Raw genomic sequence first — 21,096 nt, 5'->3', positions numbered from 1 at the left:
GTGGATGCCCTTTCATTCTCTTGGAAGGGGATGTTTCCGTATGAATTCCTTCCCTTTCCGATCATTCCGAAAGTCCTAATCAAAATTCAGCAGGACAAACCAAAAATCTTGCTGGTGACCCCCTTTTGGCCAAGAAAGCTTTGGTTCCCCCTTCTACTGCATTTAGCCAAGGGTAATCACCACAAGTTACCTCACAGGGTGGGCCATCTCACACAAGACAAAGGAACTCTCATCCATTCCCTCTTCTCTACCCTTCAGTTGATTCTGTGGGTGATAGAATTTAATTCCTTTTAGACACCTGTTCTTGGAGGATGTGCTTAGTGTTCTGCAGGAGGCCAGGAAACCCAATACCAGAAAATCCTACCTAGACAAATGGAAGAGATTTTCAGTCTGGTGTCTCTCACGAAACCAGGACCCACTCTTGGTGGATATCCCCTTGGTTCTGTCCTATTTGTGTGAATTTCTCAATGCTGGCTTGGCCTACTCTTCGGTGAAGGCCCATATGTCAGCTATTTTTGCCTGTCTGCCTCTATCCTCTCCCTCTAGCTAGCAGGTTTGAGACTAAACGATTTCTTAAAGGCGTCCTTTACATTAGACCTCCCAGGTAACCTTTTCCTCCACCCTGGGATCTTAATTTTGTGCTATAAAAGCTGATTCTTTCCCCATTCAAGCCAGCTTCATCAGCTTCCTTGCATCATTGCTCCTGGAAAACTGTGCTTGTCCTAGCTATCACTTCAGCCAGATGCGTGTCTGAGCTCCAGGCCCTTATGGCCTCTCCCCCCTTTTTGGTTTTCCATAAAGACAGGGTGTCCTTCCGTACCAGCCATTCATTTATGCCCAAGGTAGTCAATGAATTGTCATTTAGCCAATCCATTCAGTTACCTACTTTCTTTCCTTCTCCACAAAATCCTAGTGAGAAGGTGTTGCACACCCTGGATGTGCATAGAGAACTTAGATTTTACATAGACAAGACCAAAGCTGTTAGAAAGTCAGACCAGCTCTTTGTCTCCGATCATCCCAGGGCTCTGGAATTGCCTGTTTCCAAGCAAACTATTTCCACTTGGATTTCTAAGGCTGTTTCTGCTATGTGAAGCATGGTAAAACCCTTGCTTCTTCTGTTAAGGCCCATTCACTAGGGCTGTAGCCTTTTTTCAAGGGTTTGGACACTAGCTCTATTCTGGAAGCAGCTACTTGGAATTTTTGTACATACCTTCACTAAACATCACAAATTGGATGGCATTTCTAGGTCCATAGCAGGGTTTGCCAGAGCCATACTCTGTGGGTTCCTGGAGAGCTCTACTGCCTCTTCCTCCACCCTCTCTTCATGTTAAGAATACTGTAACAGATGAATAGAAGGACATAGTTGTGTAAAATTTTACCATAACGATAGATGTTCTTCTCTTCTCTGTTGCAGTATTCCAATCCCTCCCTCCTTCCCCCTTGTGGTTTGATTCCTTATTTTGGATAATCATACCCTACCTTCCTTAGGCTGGCTTCCTCCTGGGGCATTCAGTTCTAAGGTAGATGCATGTGTACATGCATGCTTCCTACAGTAGTGAAAGAATTTTGTATACTGGCCAAAATTGGGTCACCTGCAGTGGTGATCTCCCTCATGTTAAGAATACTGCAACAGAGAAGAGAAGGACATCTATCGTTATGGTAAGATTTTACAAAACTGTTCTTTCCCTTTGCAAAGCAGCACATGACAAAACTCCAAATGGTTTCTGAAAAACACTTGGGAGCAATATTCTCATCTCCTGGAAAGCTAGGTGCCTCTTCTCCCTTGCCTGAAAAGTTATTTAATGGAAAGATACCATCCTGCAGAACCCAGGGGCAAACTTCTCTCTGCCAGAGACAGACAAAAACTCAGACAGTTCATAAATAGCCTGGGGAGCACACTTAGGACCTCTGACAGTGCAGGATATCTGGACGCCAGAGCAAAGGAAATTGCACATAAACCAGAAAGAAATGCTAGCAATGTTTCTAATTATAAAAGTTTTGAAAAGCAACCTGAACCAGGGAACACTGCAGATTTGGACAGACAACACCACAGTTATGTGGTACATAAACGAGCAAGGGAGAACTCATGCCTTACCCTGCTGCAATCTGGTAGTAAAGATTTGGCTCTTGGCACAAGAATTGCAACTCTCAGTAATAGCATACTACATCCCGGGCCAGAACAGCACCATAGCAGACTCTCTGAGCAGGGACCTACTGGACCACAAAGAATGGATGCTGAAGAGAGAGATTTTCCTGGACCTCACCCATGAATGAGGACACCCCAGTATAGATCTCTTTGCATCTTATCAGAACAGACAATTGCAAAGGTTCTGCTTCAGAACCCAACAGGCAAGGATATGGAGGGGGTGGACACTTTCTCCTTCAAGTTTTTATTTATTTTACATTTGTTGACCGGGTTTGTCTGACTGAGCTTAGTAGCTCTTTTTCAGCAGAGGCCCGGGGTGAAAAGATCGACTAAATATACAAGAGACATTCCATAGTGATTTTAACAAATAAGCAGTAGTAACAAGAAAAAGAAATAAAAATACAATACAAAACATTTGAAAAGAATGCAGTGTCAGATTACATACAGCTTACAAACAGAACAGTAGACTAAATTCATCAAAAACTTTGAATTTTGTTATTATTATTTTTGTTAGGGAGATCTGGAAGAATTTTATGGCTAAACTTTGCCTAAGGAAGACAAATACATTGACAGGCCCATTGACTTTGTAGGTATTCTTTGGTAGCAGATTTAAATATTTTCAGTTGCTTATATGACTGAATTTCAAGTGGGAGGGAGTTCCAAGCTTTGGTAGGGGTATAGCTGTAGAGGTTGCATCCAAATTTGGTTTAGATTTGTGAGTTGATGGAAGGTCTTGGGTTGTACTTCTGAGAGGTCTAGCCAGTAGATAATGGGAGATTAGAGTAGAGAGGGTGGGACAGTAGGAAGGTTGATAGAGGATCCTATGAATAATCTGGAGCTGCGTGAGAAGGAGCTGATGTGGTAGTTCAAGCCAGTTTAGCTGTTTCAGAGAGAGGCAGTGGTGGGACTTATAAGTTTGCTGGGCAGCGAATCTAGCTATCTTGTTATAGGTAGATTCAAGTTTGGTGAGGAGATTTGTGTTAATAGTGGTGAAAATCTGAGAGCTATACAGTAGAGTAGGTAATAGGTAAACATAGGAAAGAGTTACCTTGGCTTCCCTAGAGAGAAACTTTTTATTGCGGTACAGGAGGTCAAGTTTCTGATGAGTTTTGAAGATTCTGCTGTTGACATGCAAGTCAAATCTGAGCTGATCATCAATAACTCCACCTAGTAATTTTGTGTTAGACTCTACATTGATTAAGGTGCTATCTAAAGACTGTATTGAGAAAGAGGATTTCATATGGTTAAGATTTTTTGGCAGAAAAAATAGTAATTTAGTTTTTTGGGGTTGAGTATTAGCTGATTTTTAGAGAGCCAGTGTTCAACGGAGTTGAAGGTGGACTGTGCGGTGGAGATGAGCTCAGAAGGTGAGTCAGCAATAGAGATGACAGTAGAGTCGTCAGCATATTGTACTAATGAGAGGGGACAAGAGGAGTAGAGAGTATTGGTAAAGATATTAAAAAGTATTGGCTCAAGGATGGGAACCTTGAGGGACACCCGTCTTAACTGGAAGCACCGAAGAGTGAGCAGTAAGCCATTTCACAGCTTGGAATTGGTCAGTGAGGTAGCTGGCAAACCATGCTATAGTTTCTGAGGAGACGTTAAGAGTGGTTAGTTTTTGTAGTAGTAGAGGATTGGGACACTGTGTCAAAGGCCTTTGAGAGGTCTAACAATAGGCAGGGGATAAGTTTGTTTTTACCTCTAGCAAGGGAAATAGTATTTAGGAAGGATAGTAGAGCTGTTGTGGTGCTATGTTTGGGACTAAAACCATGTTTTGTTGGTGTAATCAGGTTTTCTTGAATTAGGTAGCACATGATTTGTTTATGGATACATTTTTCGAGGATCTTGGAGAGTGGGGAAAGGATAGCAGTAGGTCTGAAATTAGTGATATCTGTGGAGTCACCTCCTTTGTGTATGGTTAGGGTGTATAATTGTTTCCAGATGGTTGGCACTTTAAACTCTGAGATAGAGACAGGAAGGGCAAGAGGATCAGCAGCTATTTGAAGAAACTGAGAGGGGATGTTGTCAGTGGAGGTGGAGCAAGGTTTTAATTTGGGGAGCAGGGATTTTATGTAGCTGGTAGCTACAGGTTTCAGTGAGAATTTGTTGGTAGAGTCTAAGTAGTCCATAGATTCCACATTATTAGGAATGTTATTTGTGTGGATAGATTAGAGTTGGGTTTAAGTAGTTTGGGTATAGAGCTGATGAAATAAATGTTGAAGGTGGCAGCCATATCCTCTGGAGTTTGATCAGGGTATAGTGTAGCATTTGATTTGAGTGCCAGAATTTTTTTTGTATTGGATCACAGGGCAGAGAGTGTTTTGGTAGAACTCCCTTTTATCTTTGTTAATGTTTTTCTTGGTCTGATTTTTGAGCTCTTTAAATCTTTGTAGGTCAGCAGGAAGCTTTATTTTAATCCAAGTTTTCCAAGCTTTGTCTGTATTTGAGTACGGGTGGTATTGGACAGCCAAGGTGAAATATTGGACTTAACCCGGACAGTACAAATAGAGGCTAGAGAGTTTGGAATATTGAGGAAACTTGAGTTAAAAGACTGGAGAGCAGTGTCCAGGGGTAGGTGATGGAGGAAGTTCCAGTTTGTCAGAAAGAAGAGATTTAAATGTTTCTGGATGAAAGTTACATAATTTTCTACAGGTTATGAATCTGTGATTTGATATGGTGAGATGAGTATTTGAGGACCATTATAGGGGAGTGGTCACTAAGGGAGTTGGAGAGAGTCTTGGGCCTATGATATTTGGAGGGATTGGAGACTAGTATCCAGTCAAGTAGGGTGCAAGTTTCAGGTGTGCTATTTATATGTGTAGGCTCAGAAATGAGTTGTGTGAAGTTGTAGAAGTTTATGTGCTGAGAGGGATGTGGGGTACAGAGCCAGTTGATATTAGCACCACCAAGAATAATAGAGTCATTGGAGATGTGTTGAGAGAAATATGAGATTGTTTTCCAATAGGGGAATATTGTTCCCTGGAGGAATGTAAATGGCAACAACAGTGATAGTAGTATGGTTATTTAGCTTGAGGTTGGCAGATAGAATTTCTGCAGGGGGGAGATGTGGGATTGCATCTTTAGAAATGGTAAGAGTTAGGTGGTTGGATTATACTATGGCAACTCCACCTCCTTTTTTGTTTTGACGATCTAAGTGGAGTATATTATAGCCAGGGGGAAGGAGGTCCTTGTCTTTGTGTTGAGATTTAAGCCAAGTCTCTGTTAGGGCAACAGTATCAGGGGTGTGTTGAGAAATCCAGGTGTGGAATTCACTGACTTTGTTCAAGATACTTCTGAAATTTATTGAGTTAAAGGAGATGTGCTTAGCGGGAGGGCTGGATGTTTTTAGGTGAGGGGAACTAATATTATTGATAGGGGTAGGAGTTGTGGGGCCAGGGTTTGGGTGAATGTCACCAGCTTGAATTAAGATGTTTAGTGAGGCAGAAGGCTCTATTTATGATAGGTATGTAGGTATAGTATTTTAGTTTGATTTTGGGTCGATATGTATTGGTAGGAAGAGTTTTGATTTGGGGTAGCAGGGTCTCAGTTGGAAGTATAGTGGGGGAGGATGGAGAAGGAACGTGGTGGAAAAAAGGGGATGGTGTTATGGGAATTTGTAGGGGCTTTATGAGCTGGTGATAATGGAGTATTAGGAGAGGTAATGTAGAGAAAGAAGAGTAGTGGGAATAGTAGCAGGTAAGTAGGTGTTGAGAGAAGGAGAACTTTCATAATGGAGGAGTTTGTAGCTATCCTAGGAGTGTAGGTGTTCTAGTATTTAGGATAAATAGGTGAGTAGCTGGCCTGTGTGTGGTTGATGTAATATTTAGTTAGTGTCAAATTAGATGGGGTGGTCGTATAGGGAATATAACATGATGTTAGGGTAAGAGGTAGCTGCGGCGTGGGTTAGGTGAATGCTGATAGAGGTAAGAGTAGATTTCAACAGGAAGTGTTGGGCAATGAGCAGGTGGGAGGAGCAGAGTGGTGAGGTATAAAGGAAATGATATGGGGAGTGGGTGGGAATGGGGTTGGGAGGGAAGTGAAGTGAGCCCCGAGCGTAGCGAGGGCGAACTTAGCAGGGCTACACCAGAGCCAGAGGATATTCCTTTAGAAAAACAATCAGTGAGTGTGGATGGAAATAAAAAGGAAGGGAAGATATAATTGTCCAATTTAGGAAGGAAGGTAACTATATCCTAGCCTTACTAGCTCAGTTTTGCAAGGGGTAGTTGTAATTTGCTGGAGGCATTAGCAACAGGAATTAATGTAAACCAGAGCAGGTTTCAAAGTTAATGCAGAAATAGGGGATGGGGAGGAGTACAACTTAGGGAATGGGAGGCTAGGCAGTCTTGATATCATGCTCTCACTACAGGTGCCCAAAAAGTCATTATTTAATATAATATTAAGTTGGAATAGGTAAGGCAGATCAACTATTTCCCATACTTTGTTGGTTTTATTTTGTAATGGCGATGCTATCAGTTGGATTACTTTGTCAGCGCTGTGTAACGGCTCCTTTTCCACTATTGGCAGAGAGTTACAGACTTGCCTATGGGTATTGGGGAGCTGGAAGGTGTGGGGGAGAATAAGAGAGAAAATATATTAGAAGAGCATGCAGAGAGAATAGAACATCAGTTAGAAATGTCTCACTTAATTTCAATAACTCTATGCTTTCAACAAACAAGCAGTTCCTTTCTGTAAAGGCACTGGCTTAGCGTAACATGAGATAACAGATGTGACCCCCAGTTACTCTATGCATTCAACAAACTAGCAATGCACTTCTGTTAAAATACTTGTTTAGCGTAACAAGAGAAGATGATAAACGCTGCATTGACCACTTCTGTACTTCAGTTATAAACTTAAACAGTAATTAAAGTGTATAAATAGTTGAAGGAGTCGCTTTTTCCTGATAACACACTATGCAAGTATTACACACTATTTAACGCAAGAAGCGATACTTTCTAGCAGTGGTTGCGGTCTCTCCCTTATCTGGTTTTTGGATTTGTGATACTTTCTAGCAAGTAGAACGCCGCTAAATTCTCAGGAACACTATTACAAAAAACATTTCATTCAGCATACTCTAGCATTTCAGCTTTAAGACACAAAAGTATCCAGTGCGTAATAAAAGTAAGCACTGGCAGCTCAGTGGTAGAGACACATGGTGAGACTAATTCAGTAAAGCTGCAACACTGTTATAATACACACTGCAGCAAGCAAAATAATTCAGAAGTCTAGTAACGCTAGGTTACAAATGTAAATTAAATAATAGCACTTACAGAATTGAAAGTCACTAATACAGTTTTGTAATTTGTAAGCAAACACAGTTTAGTCCAGGAGTTCCATGTGAGCACTCTATCAAGAAGCCACTTTGTTAGGGAAGGACGAAAGTGAAATACTGGGATTTTACAATCGGTGCCAAGGGATATGCAGATATGTTATAGCTTTAGCCAGGAAGTGAGGTGCTGGGTGGGGGAGGGAAGCTACACCAGAGCCAGATGATATTCCTGTAGAAAAACAGTCAGTGAGTGTGGATGGAAATAAAAAGGAAGGGAAGGTAATTAAGGTAGGTAACTGTCCTAGCCTTACTAGCTTAATTTTACAAGGGGTAGTTATAATTTGCTGGAGACATTAGCAACAGGAATTTATGTAAACTAGAGCAGGTTTCAAAGTTTAATGCAGAAATAGGAGATAGGGAGGAGTACAACTTAAAGTCAGGGAATGGGAGGCTAAGCAGTCATGATATTGTGCTCTCACTGCAGCTGCCCAGAAAGTCACTAGTTAATGTAGTATTAAGTTGGAATAGGTAAGGCAAATTAACTATTTCCCATACTTTGTTGGTTTTATTTTGTAATGGAGATGCTATCAGTTGGATTACTTTGTCAGCACTGTGTAACGGCTCCTTTTCCACTATTGGCAGAGAGTTACAGACTTGCCTATGGGTATTGGGGAGCTGGAAGGTGTGGGGGAGAATAAGAGAGAAAATATATTAGAAGAGCATGCAGAGAGAATAGAACATCAGTTAGAAATGTCTCACTTAATTTCAATACCTCTATGCTTTCAACAAACAAGCAGTTCCTTTCTGTAAAGGCACTGGCTTAGCGTAACATGAGATAACAGATGTGACCCCCAGTTACTCTATGCATTCAACAAACTAGCAATGCACTTCTGTTAAAATACTTGTTTAGCGTAACAAGAGAAGATGATATACGCTGCATTGACCACTTCTGTACTTTAGTTATAAACTTAAACAGTAATTAAAGTGTATAAATAGTTGAAGGAGTCGCTTTTTCCTGGTAACACACTATGCAAGTATTACACACTATTTAACACAAGAAGCGATACTTTCTAGCAGTGGTTGCGGTCTCTCCCTTATCTGGTTTTTGGATTTGTGATACTTTCTAGCAAGTAGAACGCCGCTAAATTCTCAGGAACACTATTACAAAAAACATTTCATTCAGCATACTCTAGCATTTCAGCTTTAAGACACAAAAGTATCCAGTGCGTAATAAAAGTAAGCACTGGCAGCTCAGTGGTAGAGACACATGGTGAGACTAATTCAGTAAAGCTGCAACACTGTTATAATACACACTGCAGCAAGCAAAATAATTCAGAAGTCTAGTAACGCTAGGTTACAAATGTAAATTAAATAATAGCACTTACAGAATTGAAAGTCACTAATACAGTTTTGTAATTTGTAAGCAAACACAGTTTAGTCCAGGAGTTCCATGTGAGCACTCTATCAAGAAGCCACTTTGTTAGGGAAGGACGAAAGTGAAATACTGGGATTTTACAATCGGTGCCAAGGGATATGCAGATATGTTATAGCTTTAGCCAGGAAGTGAGGTGCTGGGTGGGGGAGGGAAGCTACACCAGAGCCAGATGATATTCCTGTAGAAAACAGTCAGTGAGTGTGGATGGAAATAAAAAGGAAGGGAAGGTAATTAAGGTAGGTAACTGTCCTAGCCTTACTAGCTTAATTTTACAAGGGGTAGTTATAATTTGCTGGAGACATTAGCAACAGGAATTTATGTAAACTAGAGCAGGTTTCAAAGTTTAATGCAGAAATAGGAGATAGGGAGGAGTACAACTTAAAGTCAGGGAATGGGAGGCTAAGCAGTCATGATATTGTGCTCTCACTGCAGCTGCCCAGAAAGTCACTAGTTAATGTAGTATTAAGTTGGAATAGGTAAGGCAAATTAACTATTTCCCATACTTTGTTGGTTTTATTTTGTAATGGAGATGCTATCAGTTGGATTACTTTGTCAGCGCTGTGTAACGGCTCCTTTTCCACTATTGGCAGAGAGTTACAGACTTGCTTGTGGGTGTAGGGGAGAGTTTAGTCCTGGAGTTCCTTGTGAGCACGCTATCAAGAAGCTACTATGCTAGGGATGGACAGACCTCTTTTCCCTTGATCCCCAGGGTACTGCTAAAAGTGAGGTCAGACAGGCCAAGCATGATATTCGCAACCTCCTCCTGGCCAAGACAGCAGTGGTTCTCCCTATTGCTGAGTCTCAGCAGAGGGGGCTACTATACTCTTCCAGCTGTGATAGATCTACTCGGTCAACTAAAGCGGTCTGTCACTTATCCAGCTGCACCTTACATTCAAGCTAACAGCATGGAGGACTGGGTTTTAACTCCAAAAAATGCATATTATACTACTGAAGTGCTTTCTACACTGAAAGAGGTAAAAAAACCAACTACCAGAAAATCATACTTATCCAAATGGTTTTCTACTTGATGCCAGGCCAAAGGTGTTGCACCTTCTCAAGCAGGCATTAATTTAGTGTTGCAGTACCATTCAGGATTATTTGACCCAGGGCCTTTCTTATTCCAGTACTAAGGTGCATGCTTTGGTCATTTCTGCCTGGCTTCCCTGCTTCCTCATCTGTTTTTACCCCCACCTGAAATGGTTTCCAAAATTGGTTATACACCCAAGATTTCCAGGAAAAACCCTGTCCCTTCTTGGGACTTGAACTGTGTATGAGGAAAAACTTACTTTGCCACATTTTGAGTCAGCATATTCTTCTTTAAAGATGCTCACCTGGAAGACAGTCCTACTTATAGTAATGTCATCAGCCAGGTGGTTCTCAGAACTACAAGCCCTGTTGTGCAAAGAACCCTTTAATGTTTTTCACAGGCATAGAGTTATCCTCAGAACTAAACCCTCCTTTATGCCAAAGGTAGTATCAGAACTCTTCTTGAATAAAGCTGTTCACTTATCAGTGTTCTTTCCTAACCCACAAAATAAAGATAAACAAATCCTCCATTCCCTGGATGTGCACTGACAGATCAGGTATTACTTTAACAGAGCAAAAGTGTCATATAGAACAGAACAATTGTTTGTGGCATTTGCAGAAGGGAAAGAAGGTAGACCACTCTCCAAACAGATTACTTTAAAACTGATAGCCAGTTGTATTACTTTCTGTTATGCTGATTGTGGAAAGCCATTACCAGCTTATGTCAGGGAGTGGCAGGTTTTGCCAATGCTATCCTGCAGAACCTGCTGTCCCAGCATCCACCAGGCAGCCTGCCTTCTAGCCTTTAGCTTTGGGAGTCCTCCCAAGAATCAGTACTGCAACATTGACTTTCAAGAATATAGTACAGCTGTGTTACACATCGTAATTGTAGAAATTTAAGCAGATCAGTGTTGCAGTACAAATTTCCACCCTCCTACCCATCTGTCTCATGGGTCCTCCCCCATGCTTGGGAAATTTGTTGGAAAGTTATAATTTATACATCTTCTTTCCTTCCCTCTCCTTCGTGTCCATGATTAGAACTTTCCCTTATCTCTCTCAAAACTTAGACAACTGAAAGGATTGTGTTGTCCTCAGGCATCAGACTATCAATAGCCTAGAAAGACCTGAAGATGGCACTGATGGAAGCCACTCTTTTATCCTGACATCTGATGTTGGATGTTGGTCCTTGAATGTCCATCAATTAAGGATGATGTAAAGACCCTGAGAATCAGGCCGTTGCAGTCTTCTGTATACCAGGAAGACCCAAGAATCAGTACTGCAACATCGATCTACTTGAACATCTACAGTTACAGTAAGTGTAACATAACTGTACTATTTTCATCCTGTTGTGTAAAGCTAGATCTTGACTTTAGTATTTTTGTGGTTTGTATGAAGGCTTGCATTAACATATAAGGAAAGTGAGATTTTCCTTATAAAACATGCAATATTTATGTGCAGTGAAGTACCTCTGTATTTGTAAATATATGCAAACATATGAGATATCCTAATTTTAACCAATGCCTAAGTGAAAATGTTTCATAGGTGTATGTACACAGAGCAGACAAATTGATTTGTATACTTTGAGTGTTAAAATAAACCGTAGCATCATTTCTAAGAAACCTTTGTTTTCACTTTTCAGTGAAAAAAATCAGCACCGATATCCTACAGTACTCGATAGAGAGCTGCCCGTCAACGGCAGAGGAACCTCATACTCAGCTTGCTTCAGTATTAAGGTATCTAGATATACGAACCCTAAATTATATTGATGTACATGGTACCAGCTTTATTTTGAAGTCATCCCAAGTTTGCCTTTTGAGAAGTAGCAACTGATCTGATGTTGTCATTTTCATTCGTTCCTCAACCTGTGGGTTTGGACTTGTAGCTTTAATATCCGACTCTGTAGCTCCTCCCTTACCCACAATGCTTCTGTCGTCCAGATTACCTCAGATCTCATTTGCCACGCTTCAAGCAAGTTGGGATTTCCTTCTCTCATATCTCCTTGTTGGTTGTGAGTGTATTTAGAGATTAAACTTTAAATTTTTGTTCTTTATATGTTGTCATTACCCTTCCTTACCATCTAAATCAATCTTGTTTTTTTTATTTCCTGGTTTCCCATTACCTTTAAAACTTTTATACCAGGTGGTATAACTCTTATCTACCATTGTTGGTACTTTTTTCTTGTTCGGTTTCTCTCGGTCATTATAAGAAAAAAAGTATTTTATTTAGGTAATATTTGTAGCGTCACTTTTTCATTATGGCTGAGAAATTTGACAAACCAGCTGGCTTCAAAAAATGCATTTCCTGTGGGCACAAGATCCAACACACTGATGCCCACAGGGAGTGTTGTATACTGTTTGGGTCCTGGCCATTTAGACACAGATTGCATAATTTCTGCAGGTTTCAGTGCCCAAGCCAGAAGCGATCATCGCAACAAACTCATTTTGAGAGATCTTCTCCTTCAGACTTCTTCCTCTACAGCTGGATCTTCCAAGGAATCAATGACTCAACCCCCCACTAAGAAGCAGAAGGAGCCCAGGGACCACAGAAAATGCTCTCCTGCCTAGTTTCCCAAAAGAGCTACTGCTGAGACACCTGCCAACACTTTGAAATTGTCAAAAGCCTTCGGATCTTATACCGATATTTTAACTCCTCCACGATACCAGACATCTAGTACTCCCGTAGAAGTCACGTCTCCAACTTTAAGGTCTCCCTTTTTCCAGGGGACCCCTCAGAAAATTTCCAAACCTCACTCCACCTCATCCTCCGTTAGATCTTCCCAGAGTCTTTCTGAAGCAGAGGTGGACAGGATGAAGAGATTCCTCAGGATACAGATACAAATAGGGATTTTGCCTACTCCGTCCCCCCAGTGGATCCGTAAGTCACCATCCAATCTTTGTACCTTTGATAACGCCTTCTTTGATCTGACATCCTACTTCAAAGCCCTCGGATCTGGAGTTTACCAGAGTTGATATGGCTCTTCCTTCCTAGGCTCTGTTGACATCTGTGATCCAATCGGCTCCGAACCTGTTGGAGCTCAACAAATCTCTGATCTGAAGCATTGGCATCGGGTCCCTATTGAATGTCCTCGGCTTCGAAGTGTTCGGAGTAGTCGCTTTCCCTCAGAACCTCAGTGCTGGACAGCTCGGCTCCGAATTCGGGCATGGGGTCCTTGAGGTCCCTGGTCTATCTCCTCCAAGATCTACGGCTCCAGTGGGGCTGACTGGGACATCTCCGAGTCCTTCTGCATTCGAAGTGGTGGAAAGGGTGTTCTCCCAACTGAGAATGACTTCAACTCTAACTCCTTCGGATCCTTCTCCAACTCCTATTCTCTCCTGTGCTCCTAAGCCTGCTCATCCTTCACCTCAGAGGCAGCCAGACCCCAAGAGTTTCTGAGCATCTCTCTTGGCAGAGCTCCACCTCTCTTCTGACACCTCCCTGGAGCATCCCATCGAGGAGATCCCTCAAAAGAGACTGTGTAAGAGAAGGCTCCTAGATTCTCCTCAGGAATCTTTAACAGAAGACACGGACTTTGATGAAGGGGTTGGATCCCAAGGATCTCCACCTGATGATGTCTCCTTTGGAGACATCCTTGAAATCCTATGCCAAAGAGGTGGTTGGTCTACCCAAAGCCCAGGGGTCTCTGTTTTTGGAAACCTTCGGATCTGACCCAGCTACATCATGGGTGACTCCTCGTGTGGGATGACCTTCTAGACCTTGTCTCCTGCAGGGTGTGGCAGGAACTGGGCACCATGGAGCCCATACCAAAACGAGTTGACAAAATCCTCTGTGCCCCTACCAATAAGCAACACTGGACAAAAGGTACTTTGTGGTTGTTGAGGTAGCCACGATGAAGGAGATAGTCAAACATAGCTCCACTGTCCACACCCCCCCCCCCAACAGAGAGTCTAAGGCATTGGACAGATTCGGAAAGTGGATTTGTACGTCACCGACCTTCACACTGTGATCGCTGAATTATTTGGCCCACTTTACCAGGTTGTAGAGGGACTTACTAAAGAAACTCTCCCAACACTGCCCTGGGGTCCATGTCTCAGGAGGAACAGAAAACCTTTTCCTCAAGAATGGCCACCCTATAATCCATTTCGAATGCGTCCATAAGGTTAATCTCTTATGCTGCTGAGGATACCTCAAGAGCCATCGGTTTAGCCATTATCATAAGGAGACATGCCTGGATGCGACTTTGTGAATTTGCAGAACCTTTTAAGGTGTCATTCATCAGTGCTCTTTTGATGGATCATCACTGTTTGGACCAACTGTAAAAGACACCCTCTCCAAATGTCTCCTGCAGGGCATGGAAGGAGCTGGGCTCCATGGAGCACATACCAAAACGAGTTGAAAAAATCCTCTGTGCCCCTGCCAATAAGCAACACTGGACAAAAGGTACTTCATGGTTGTTGCAGTAGCCACAAAGAAGGAGGTAGTCAAACATAGCTCCACTGTCCACCCCCCTAACAGGGAGTCTAAGGCATTGGACAGATTCGGAAAGTGGATTTGCACATCAGCGACCTTCACACTGCGGTCGCTGAATTATTTGGCCCACTTTACCAGATTGTAGAGGGACTTACTAAAGAAACTCTCCAACACTTCCCTGGGGTCCATCTCTCAGGAGGAACAGAAAACCTTTTCCTCAAGAATGGCCACCCTACAATCCATTTCTAATGCGTCCATAATGTTAATCTCTTATGCTGCTGAGGATTCCTCAAGGGCCATCGGTTTTGCCATTACCATAAGGAGACATGCCTGGATGCAACTTTATGAATTTGCAGAACCTTTCAAGGTGTCATTCATCAGTGCTTCTTTTGATGGATCATCACTGTTTGGACCAACTGTAAAAGACACCCTCTCCCGATGTGAAAAAGATGGAAAAACCTTGTCTGTCATTGGAAACAAATTTTCTACCCCACAAAGACTTTCCAGGAACCAACCTGGAGGTAAAAACTGTGGTTCAAGAAATCACAAGATCCTTTCCAGGATTCACAGGGAGAGTTTTCTCCTAGAGGCAAAGGGGAAAATAACCAATTTGGCAGACTCTGCCCATGTGACAGAGGAGGTCTGCAGAACCAAGGATCTCAGAATTCCTTTTCGGACAGACCCTTTCAGCACTTGAGCATTGGCCCAGCTGTCCCTCTCTGGAGACAGTTTGTGCTTATGCTTGCACCTAAATGCCTGGCTAGCTATTACAAATGACCATTGGGTGTAAAGGATCATATCCAGGGGATATTACATTCTCTTTTTCAGAACTCCCATCCAAAGAAAAATCTCCCTGATGAAATCACAAAGCTGCTGTAGAGAAGAGTCATCCAGAAGGTCCCACCAGACCAAACATCATCTGGAATCTACTCAAGGTTCTTTTTAGTACCAAAAAAGACAGGGGACCTGAGACCAGTCCTGGATCTAACCTTCCTAAGCAAGTCCGTTAAGAGCTTGAAATTCTGGATAATCACAGTACAGTCCATTCTACCTCTCCTGCAAAAGAACGACTGGATGTGCTCAGTAGACCTTCAAGATATGTACTCACATGAAAATGAACCGGCGCTCTTGAAGGTTTCGCCACTTCCAACTGGAAGCCAGCCATTATTAATTCAGAGTTCTGCCCTTTGGTCTCACCACAGCCCCCAGGGTGTTCACCAAATGCATGGCAGTAGTAGCGGCACACCTGAGACTGCTTGGATTCAGAGTGTTTCCTTACCTAGACGACTGGCTCCTGACCACATCAACCAGGCATCTACTCCTTCAAGCCAGGGACTATTTGCTACACCTAACGAATACACTAGGAATCACAATAAATACCACAAAGTCTCAACTGCAAGCAGTTCAAGTGATAGATTTTATAGGAGCATGTCTAGACAGACTCAGTTGCCCAGCCCTCTTACCTTCAGACACAGTTCTCTCCTTGAGATTACATATCAGACAAATACTAGCCATCTTTTCACCACCTGCAGAATTGGTTCTCGAAGCACTAGGTGCAATGGCTGCCACCATAACATTATTTCCTACACTTCACCTACATATGAGGATTCTTCAACGGATCTTAGCAATACAATGGTCACTACACAGCTATCCTCTGAATCATCCCATCAAGCTATCTCGAGTGTGCAAAGACTCCCTTTCATGGTGGCTTCACTCAAGGGACATCAAGGAAGGATGTCCGTCTATTCTTCCACCCCCCCCCCGCCCCATCACCACATTGACCACGGATGCATCCCAGTTAGGGTGAGGTGGGCATTACTTGGGACGAATTGTTCAAGGCATGTGATCGATACTGGCAGACCAATCTGCTCCTAGCATTGCAAGGCTTACAGTACTTTCTTCTTCTAAAGGCGATTGCAGTTCTGTAGCTTGGTATATCAACAAACAAGGGGAAACCAGTTCTTTTGCCCCCCACCCCAATCAAAAAGTTATGAAAGTTTGGCAATGACCGATCGCATCCAACCACTTTCAAGTAACAGTGCACATCCCGGGAAATCCAACATTCTAGCAGACAGGCTCAGCAGAACCATCCTGATGCCTCATGAGTGGACTCTATACCAGTCTGTGGCAAATTTGATCTTCCTCAAATTACGTCAACCTTGCTGTAATCTCTTCGCATCCCCTTTCAACAACAAATGCAGCGGGTTTTTTGCCCTGATCCCCCTCCCCAGGGGCAGTCACCAAGAGATGCTCTAGTCCATGTTTGGCCCTCCAGTCTCTTATCTCCCTCTACCTCTCATTCCCAAATTTCTCCAGAAAGCGCAGAGGTTGAAGAGCAAAGTGATCCTCATTGCAGCCTTCTGGCCTTGACAGGTTTGGTTCCCTTTTCTTTGGTCTCACCTGATACATCCTCCCTGGATGCTGGGCCTAAATCCAGCCCTTTTGTCACCCCTCAAAACAAACTCACTCACATTTGGTTAGCTGCAAATCAACCGCATGGTTTCTCCAGTTCCAATGATGGCTAGACTTTCCAGGATTTCCACTCCAGTAAAAGGAATTCTGATCTGTTCACATAAAGCTTCTACCAGAAAGATTTACAAAAGCAAATGGAAAAGATTCTCCATTTGGACTCATCAGAAAAATATGGATCCTTTTACTGCCTCCATTCCAGCAGTTCATGACTTTCTTGCTTCGATTTTTCCACTGTCAAAGTACAGTTAGCAGCCATTTCCATTTGCCACATAGGTGAAAGTTCTTCGTCCTTGGCTTCTTCCAAATTGTGTAAGGCCTTTCTCAGAGGTACCTTCTTACTTAGGCCCCCATTTAATGAACCCACTCCTCTGTGGGATTTTGCTGTGGGTCTTACAAGCTCTAGTTTCCTCTCTCTTCAAGCTTTCTGCCAAAGCAGATCTCATATTCTTAGGGAAGACCTTATTCTTGGTGGCTATAACCTTGGCCAGGAGAATCAACTATTTGTTTCATTTTCGAAGATGAAGTTAGAGAAACCAGTATCCAAAGTAACCTTAGCCAAATGGATTGCTTATTGCCTATCTTATGTTTATTCTGCTAAAGGTATCATGCCTCCTGGACATGTGAAAGCACATTCTATTAGGTCAGTGTCTACCTCAGCATGTTTTTGGTCTAGAGTATCTACTGATGATATTTGTGCAGCCACCTCCTGGTCAAATACTCATATTTTTGTTACACATTACAAGTTGGACGTTGTATACGGAAATAGAACATCCTTTGGCTCTGCAGTGCTCCAAAATATCCTTCCATGAAGGCCACCCAAGAGATATGTAGCTGGGGACTCTGTCCCACAGGTTGAGGAACAAATAAAAATGACAACATCAGATAAAAAAGTTAGGTACTCACCATAACATTCTATCTGTGTTGTCCATTTTTTTTTCTTCCTCAACCCCCCATCCCCCTGTCCATTCTGGGAAGATTTACAGAGGTGTTTCAGGAACCACTGTTCCCCTTGTGCTCCTGATTTTATCTTCTTTCTACCTTATGATAATTTTATACTCCAGGTATGTATTATGCATATACAGCTGCGGCAAACTCGATCTGAGGTAATCTGGAGGACAGGGGCCTTATAGGTAAGGGATAAGGGAGTAGCTACAGAGTCAGATCCTAAAGCCATAGAAACAACTGAGTCAGATCCAAGGTTTGGATCTGAACCCCCACAGGTTGAGGAAGAATGAAAATTGCCAACACAGATGGAACGTTATGGTGAGTACATAACTTCTTTTTTTTTCCTAATTCATTCAGTCATTTGTCACCATGGTGGTTTGTTTAATGTTGAGAAGAAATTAAAAAAAATAATACGTTTGTAATTTTAACATATAGATGTGTCATAATGTAGTTGTTGAGTACAGGATAGAGCAATCCCTGTTACTGATGCATATCTTTTTGTTAGATAGTTAAGTGTGCTGTAATTTCTGTAAGAGTCTGCTCCTTAGTCTTGTTTGTTTGCTTTAAGAACTAAATAATGGTGCTTTGATAATGCGTAACTGAAAGTAGTGCAGGATACAGCCACTGCAGGTTCTCTATAATGGCCAATGTACCCATACCCGTCTACAAGAATTCCTGTGCTGTTGTGTGTGACACTGGTTTGATCTCCCAAGCAAATAATGAATTATGCCATTATTTTCAGGTGTACTCTTCTTTGTCCATGTATCCATTAGTTTACTTAAGATAAGTTGGGAAGAACCTGTACAAAAGGAAGGTGGAGTTGGAGGCACATCTGTGCTTTCCTCATTCATACTCCTCTGTGTTGTGGAGAAGGTTTGCATCTGGTTTCAGTAGGTTCTCCTGAGTGTCACACAAGTCCTCTCTCTCTCTCTCTCTCTCTAGTTTTGTCTCTGAGGTAATTTTTTTTCTGTTGAGAATAGTATATATTTCTGATGGCATGGGTTAGTGTGACCAAATCATCTCCTGCAGAACTCCAGGCATCATTTGATGTCCCTCTTAATTGAGAAGATAACCACATGGGTCCTCCCCAGTCCTGTTGGGGAGATCCATATTGTGATTGTCAGAAATGGTTTTGTTTTCCTCCTTTCCCTTAGTTGAGAGAGTTTATCTTCTTGACTTCTATGGGGAAAAGGATCTGCATTTCCCAGCCTGGTAACTGGGAGACTGACCAGCCTCTGCAGGCTTCTCCCATCATCTTCATATGGAAAAACGGCAGTCCTTGTTGATTCAGTTCCAGACGGAGTCCCTGGATTAAGTCAGCTGGGTAACTAATCCTTTCTGAGTCTGATCTTTCTTTGCTTTTCAGTGGTCCATTAAGGCTGGGTTCCCTGTCTAAGTGGTTCCACTCCCTGTTCTTATTGGGTGGGAGGATGACTCATTTGTATTGCTTTTGCCAAGGGTGGCATGGAAGAGGAGCTGAATGATGCTGGAAAATATTTGCTTATTTTCCAGCAGCAAAAGTATTTCCATGAAATGACAGCTTATTACTTCATACTGTTTTACCTGGTTAGCTGCTGACAGCCTGGTAACTGGGAGACTGGCCAGCCTCTGCAGGTTTCTCCATCTTGAACTGAATCAACAAGGACTGCTCTTTCTGCATATGAGGATGATGGGAAAAGCCTGCAGAGGATGGCCAATCTCCCAGCCTGATAACTTGGAGACTGGCCAGCCTCTGCAGGCTTCTCCCATCATCTTCATATGGAGAAGCCTGCAGAGGCTGGCCAGTCTCCCAGCCTGGTAACTGGGAACAAATCACCACAGATTCCTGGGTACTTTCCAACATTCAGAAAGGTTATTTCAAGATATGGAAGTCCCTTCTTCCATTCTCAAGTGGTCCCCGACCTCCTCTTTACCAATATCCTCACTTTCCTTGGATTCTTCAAGACCTTTTTTTTGCAAGAAACCATTCAATCTGTTCCTCCCTGTCAGTGGGGCAAAGTGTTTTATTCCAGAATGCTCCTGGTTTCTAGGAAGGGAGGGTTCCTGGAAGCCCATTTTGAATCTGTCCATTCTCAACACATTTCTGAATATTCCCTTAGTAAAAATGTCATCTTTTCAATCTCTTTCTTCAGTTGCTTTGTCAGGTTTTCTTGGTCTCTCTAGACCCAAAGGATGTCTGCCTTCACATTCCTATTTACCATCTGTTTCCTCCTAATATTATCAGTTCTCTGCTTTTCCTTTCAGTCTTTCTACAACTCCAAACATTTTTACCAAATGTCTGGCCTCGGTGGTAGCCTTTTGCAGACTCCTGGAAGTTTAGATCTTCCCTTTTTTGGACAACTTTCTGAGTCAAGCCCCTTCTCAGCAGTTCTGCTTCAGGATCTATAATATACTATGCTTCTGTTCCTCAGTGCGTAGTGTAGTGTAGTGTAGTGGGTGGCCATTCTTGAGGAAAAGGTTTTCTGTTCCTCCTGAGACGTGTAGTTCAAAAAGTCTGTTCTGACCTCTTCTCAAGATCAAGTTTTTCTGTGTTGCTGGGATTCAGTCCATGCCACTGCTGGCTTTGCTTTCTCCTCCCAAGGTCTTTCCTTAACATTCTATTTCTAGTCTCTTCTTGCTCTTCAAGTTGTGCCTGCAAGAGAATTTCTTTGAGCTTTGGGGTCATGGCATGCACCATTCACCTTTCCTGGGGTCCCCATCACCAAACTTTACATGAGGAAGTTTCAGTGGTATCTCAAAACTGTTTGGCTTCCGTATTCAACTTTCCTATCCCTCTGTTGCATTGCCTCAAACTTGGATTCATCAGATTTCTCTAAATCCTGGACTGCCTATCCAGGCTGTCCCCACTCAGGAACTGTGTACAGATACTTAGGATCAGGGTCAAGGGGCTTCTTCCAATGGCATTAAGGTTCAGGGTGTTATGCCTTCCAAGCAACTGGCAGACCATATCAACAACAAAGAAATGAGAGCTCTGATTTTATCTCTTCATGCTCTGTACTTTGTTTGGGTCCCACGTTCTTTGAGAATTTTCACAGATAACACCACAAATATGTGGTACGTAAACAAGCAAGGGGCACAAAATCATACCTTCTTTATAGACTGGCTCTTCAGGCTTGGAATTTTTGTGATTTGACCCTTCAGGCAGTCTACATTCCCTCAGAGCAGAGTCTAGTGGCACATGATCTGTGCAGGTCCAGGGTTGACCCTCACAAATGGATACTTCACAGAGAATTATTCCTGGATATTGTACATTAGTGGGGTATTCCTCAAGTAGATATTTTTGCCTCCCCTCTGAACAGACAACTTTCCAGGTTCTGTTCCAGAGTGCTAACTCCTCATCTGGTCAGGGGCAATCGTGATAAGTTACCTCAAAAGATG

At 42.6% G+C, this 21,096-nt stretch overlaps 1 protein-coding gene across 1 annotated transcript in view; it reads left to right on the top strand.

The window, feature by feature from the left end:
- Positions 1 to 21,096, top strand: part of MMS22L (MMS22 like, DNA repair protein) — a gene marked incomplete in the record, with an annotated part of 1,809,169 nt that overhangs the window by 1,749,641 nt on the left and 38,432 nt on the right. The window contains 1 exon segment of the mRNA XM_044065731.1: positions 11,513 to 11,606. Within this exon segment, the coding sequence (XP_043921666.1) occupies positions 11,513 to 11,606 (94 nt within the window).

The sequence above is a fragment of the Protopterus annectens genome, chromosome 1.part0, assembly GCF_019279795.1.
Source record: "Protopterus annectens isolate FY-2018-M chromosome 1.part0, PAN1.0, whole genome shotgun sequence".
NCBI lineage: Eukaryota > Metazoa > Chordata > Ceratodontiformes > Protopteridae > Protopterus > Protopterus annectens.
This window is presented reverse-complemented; position numbering and strand designations above follow the sequence as displayed.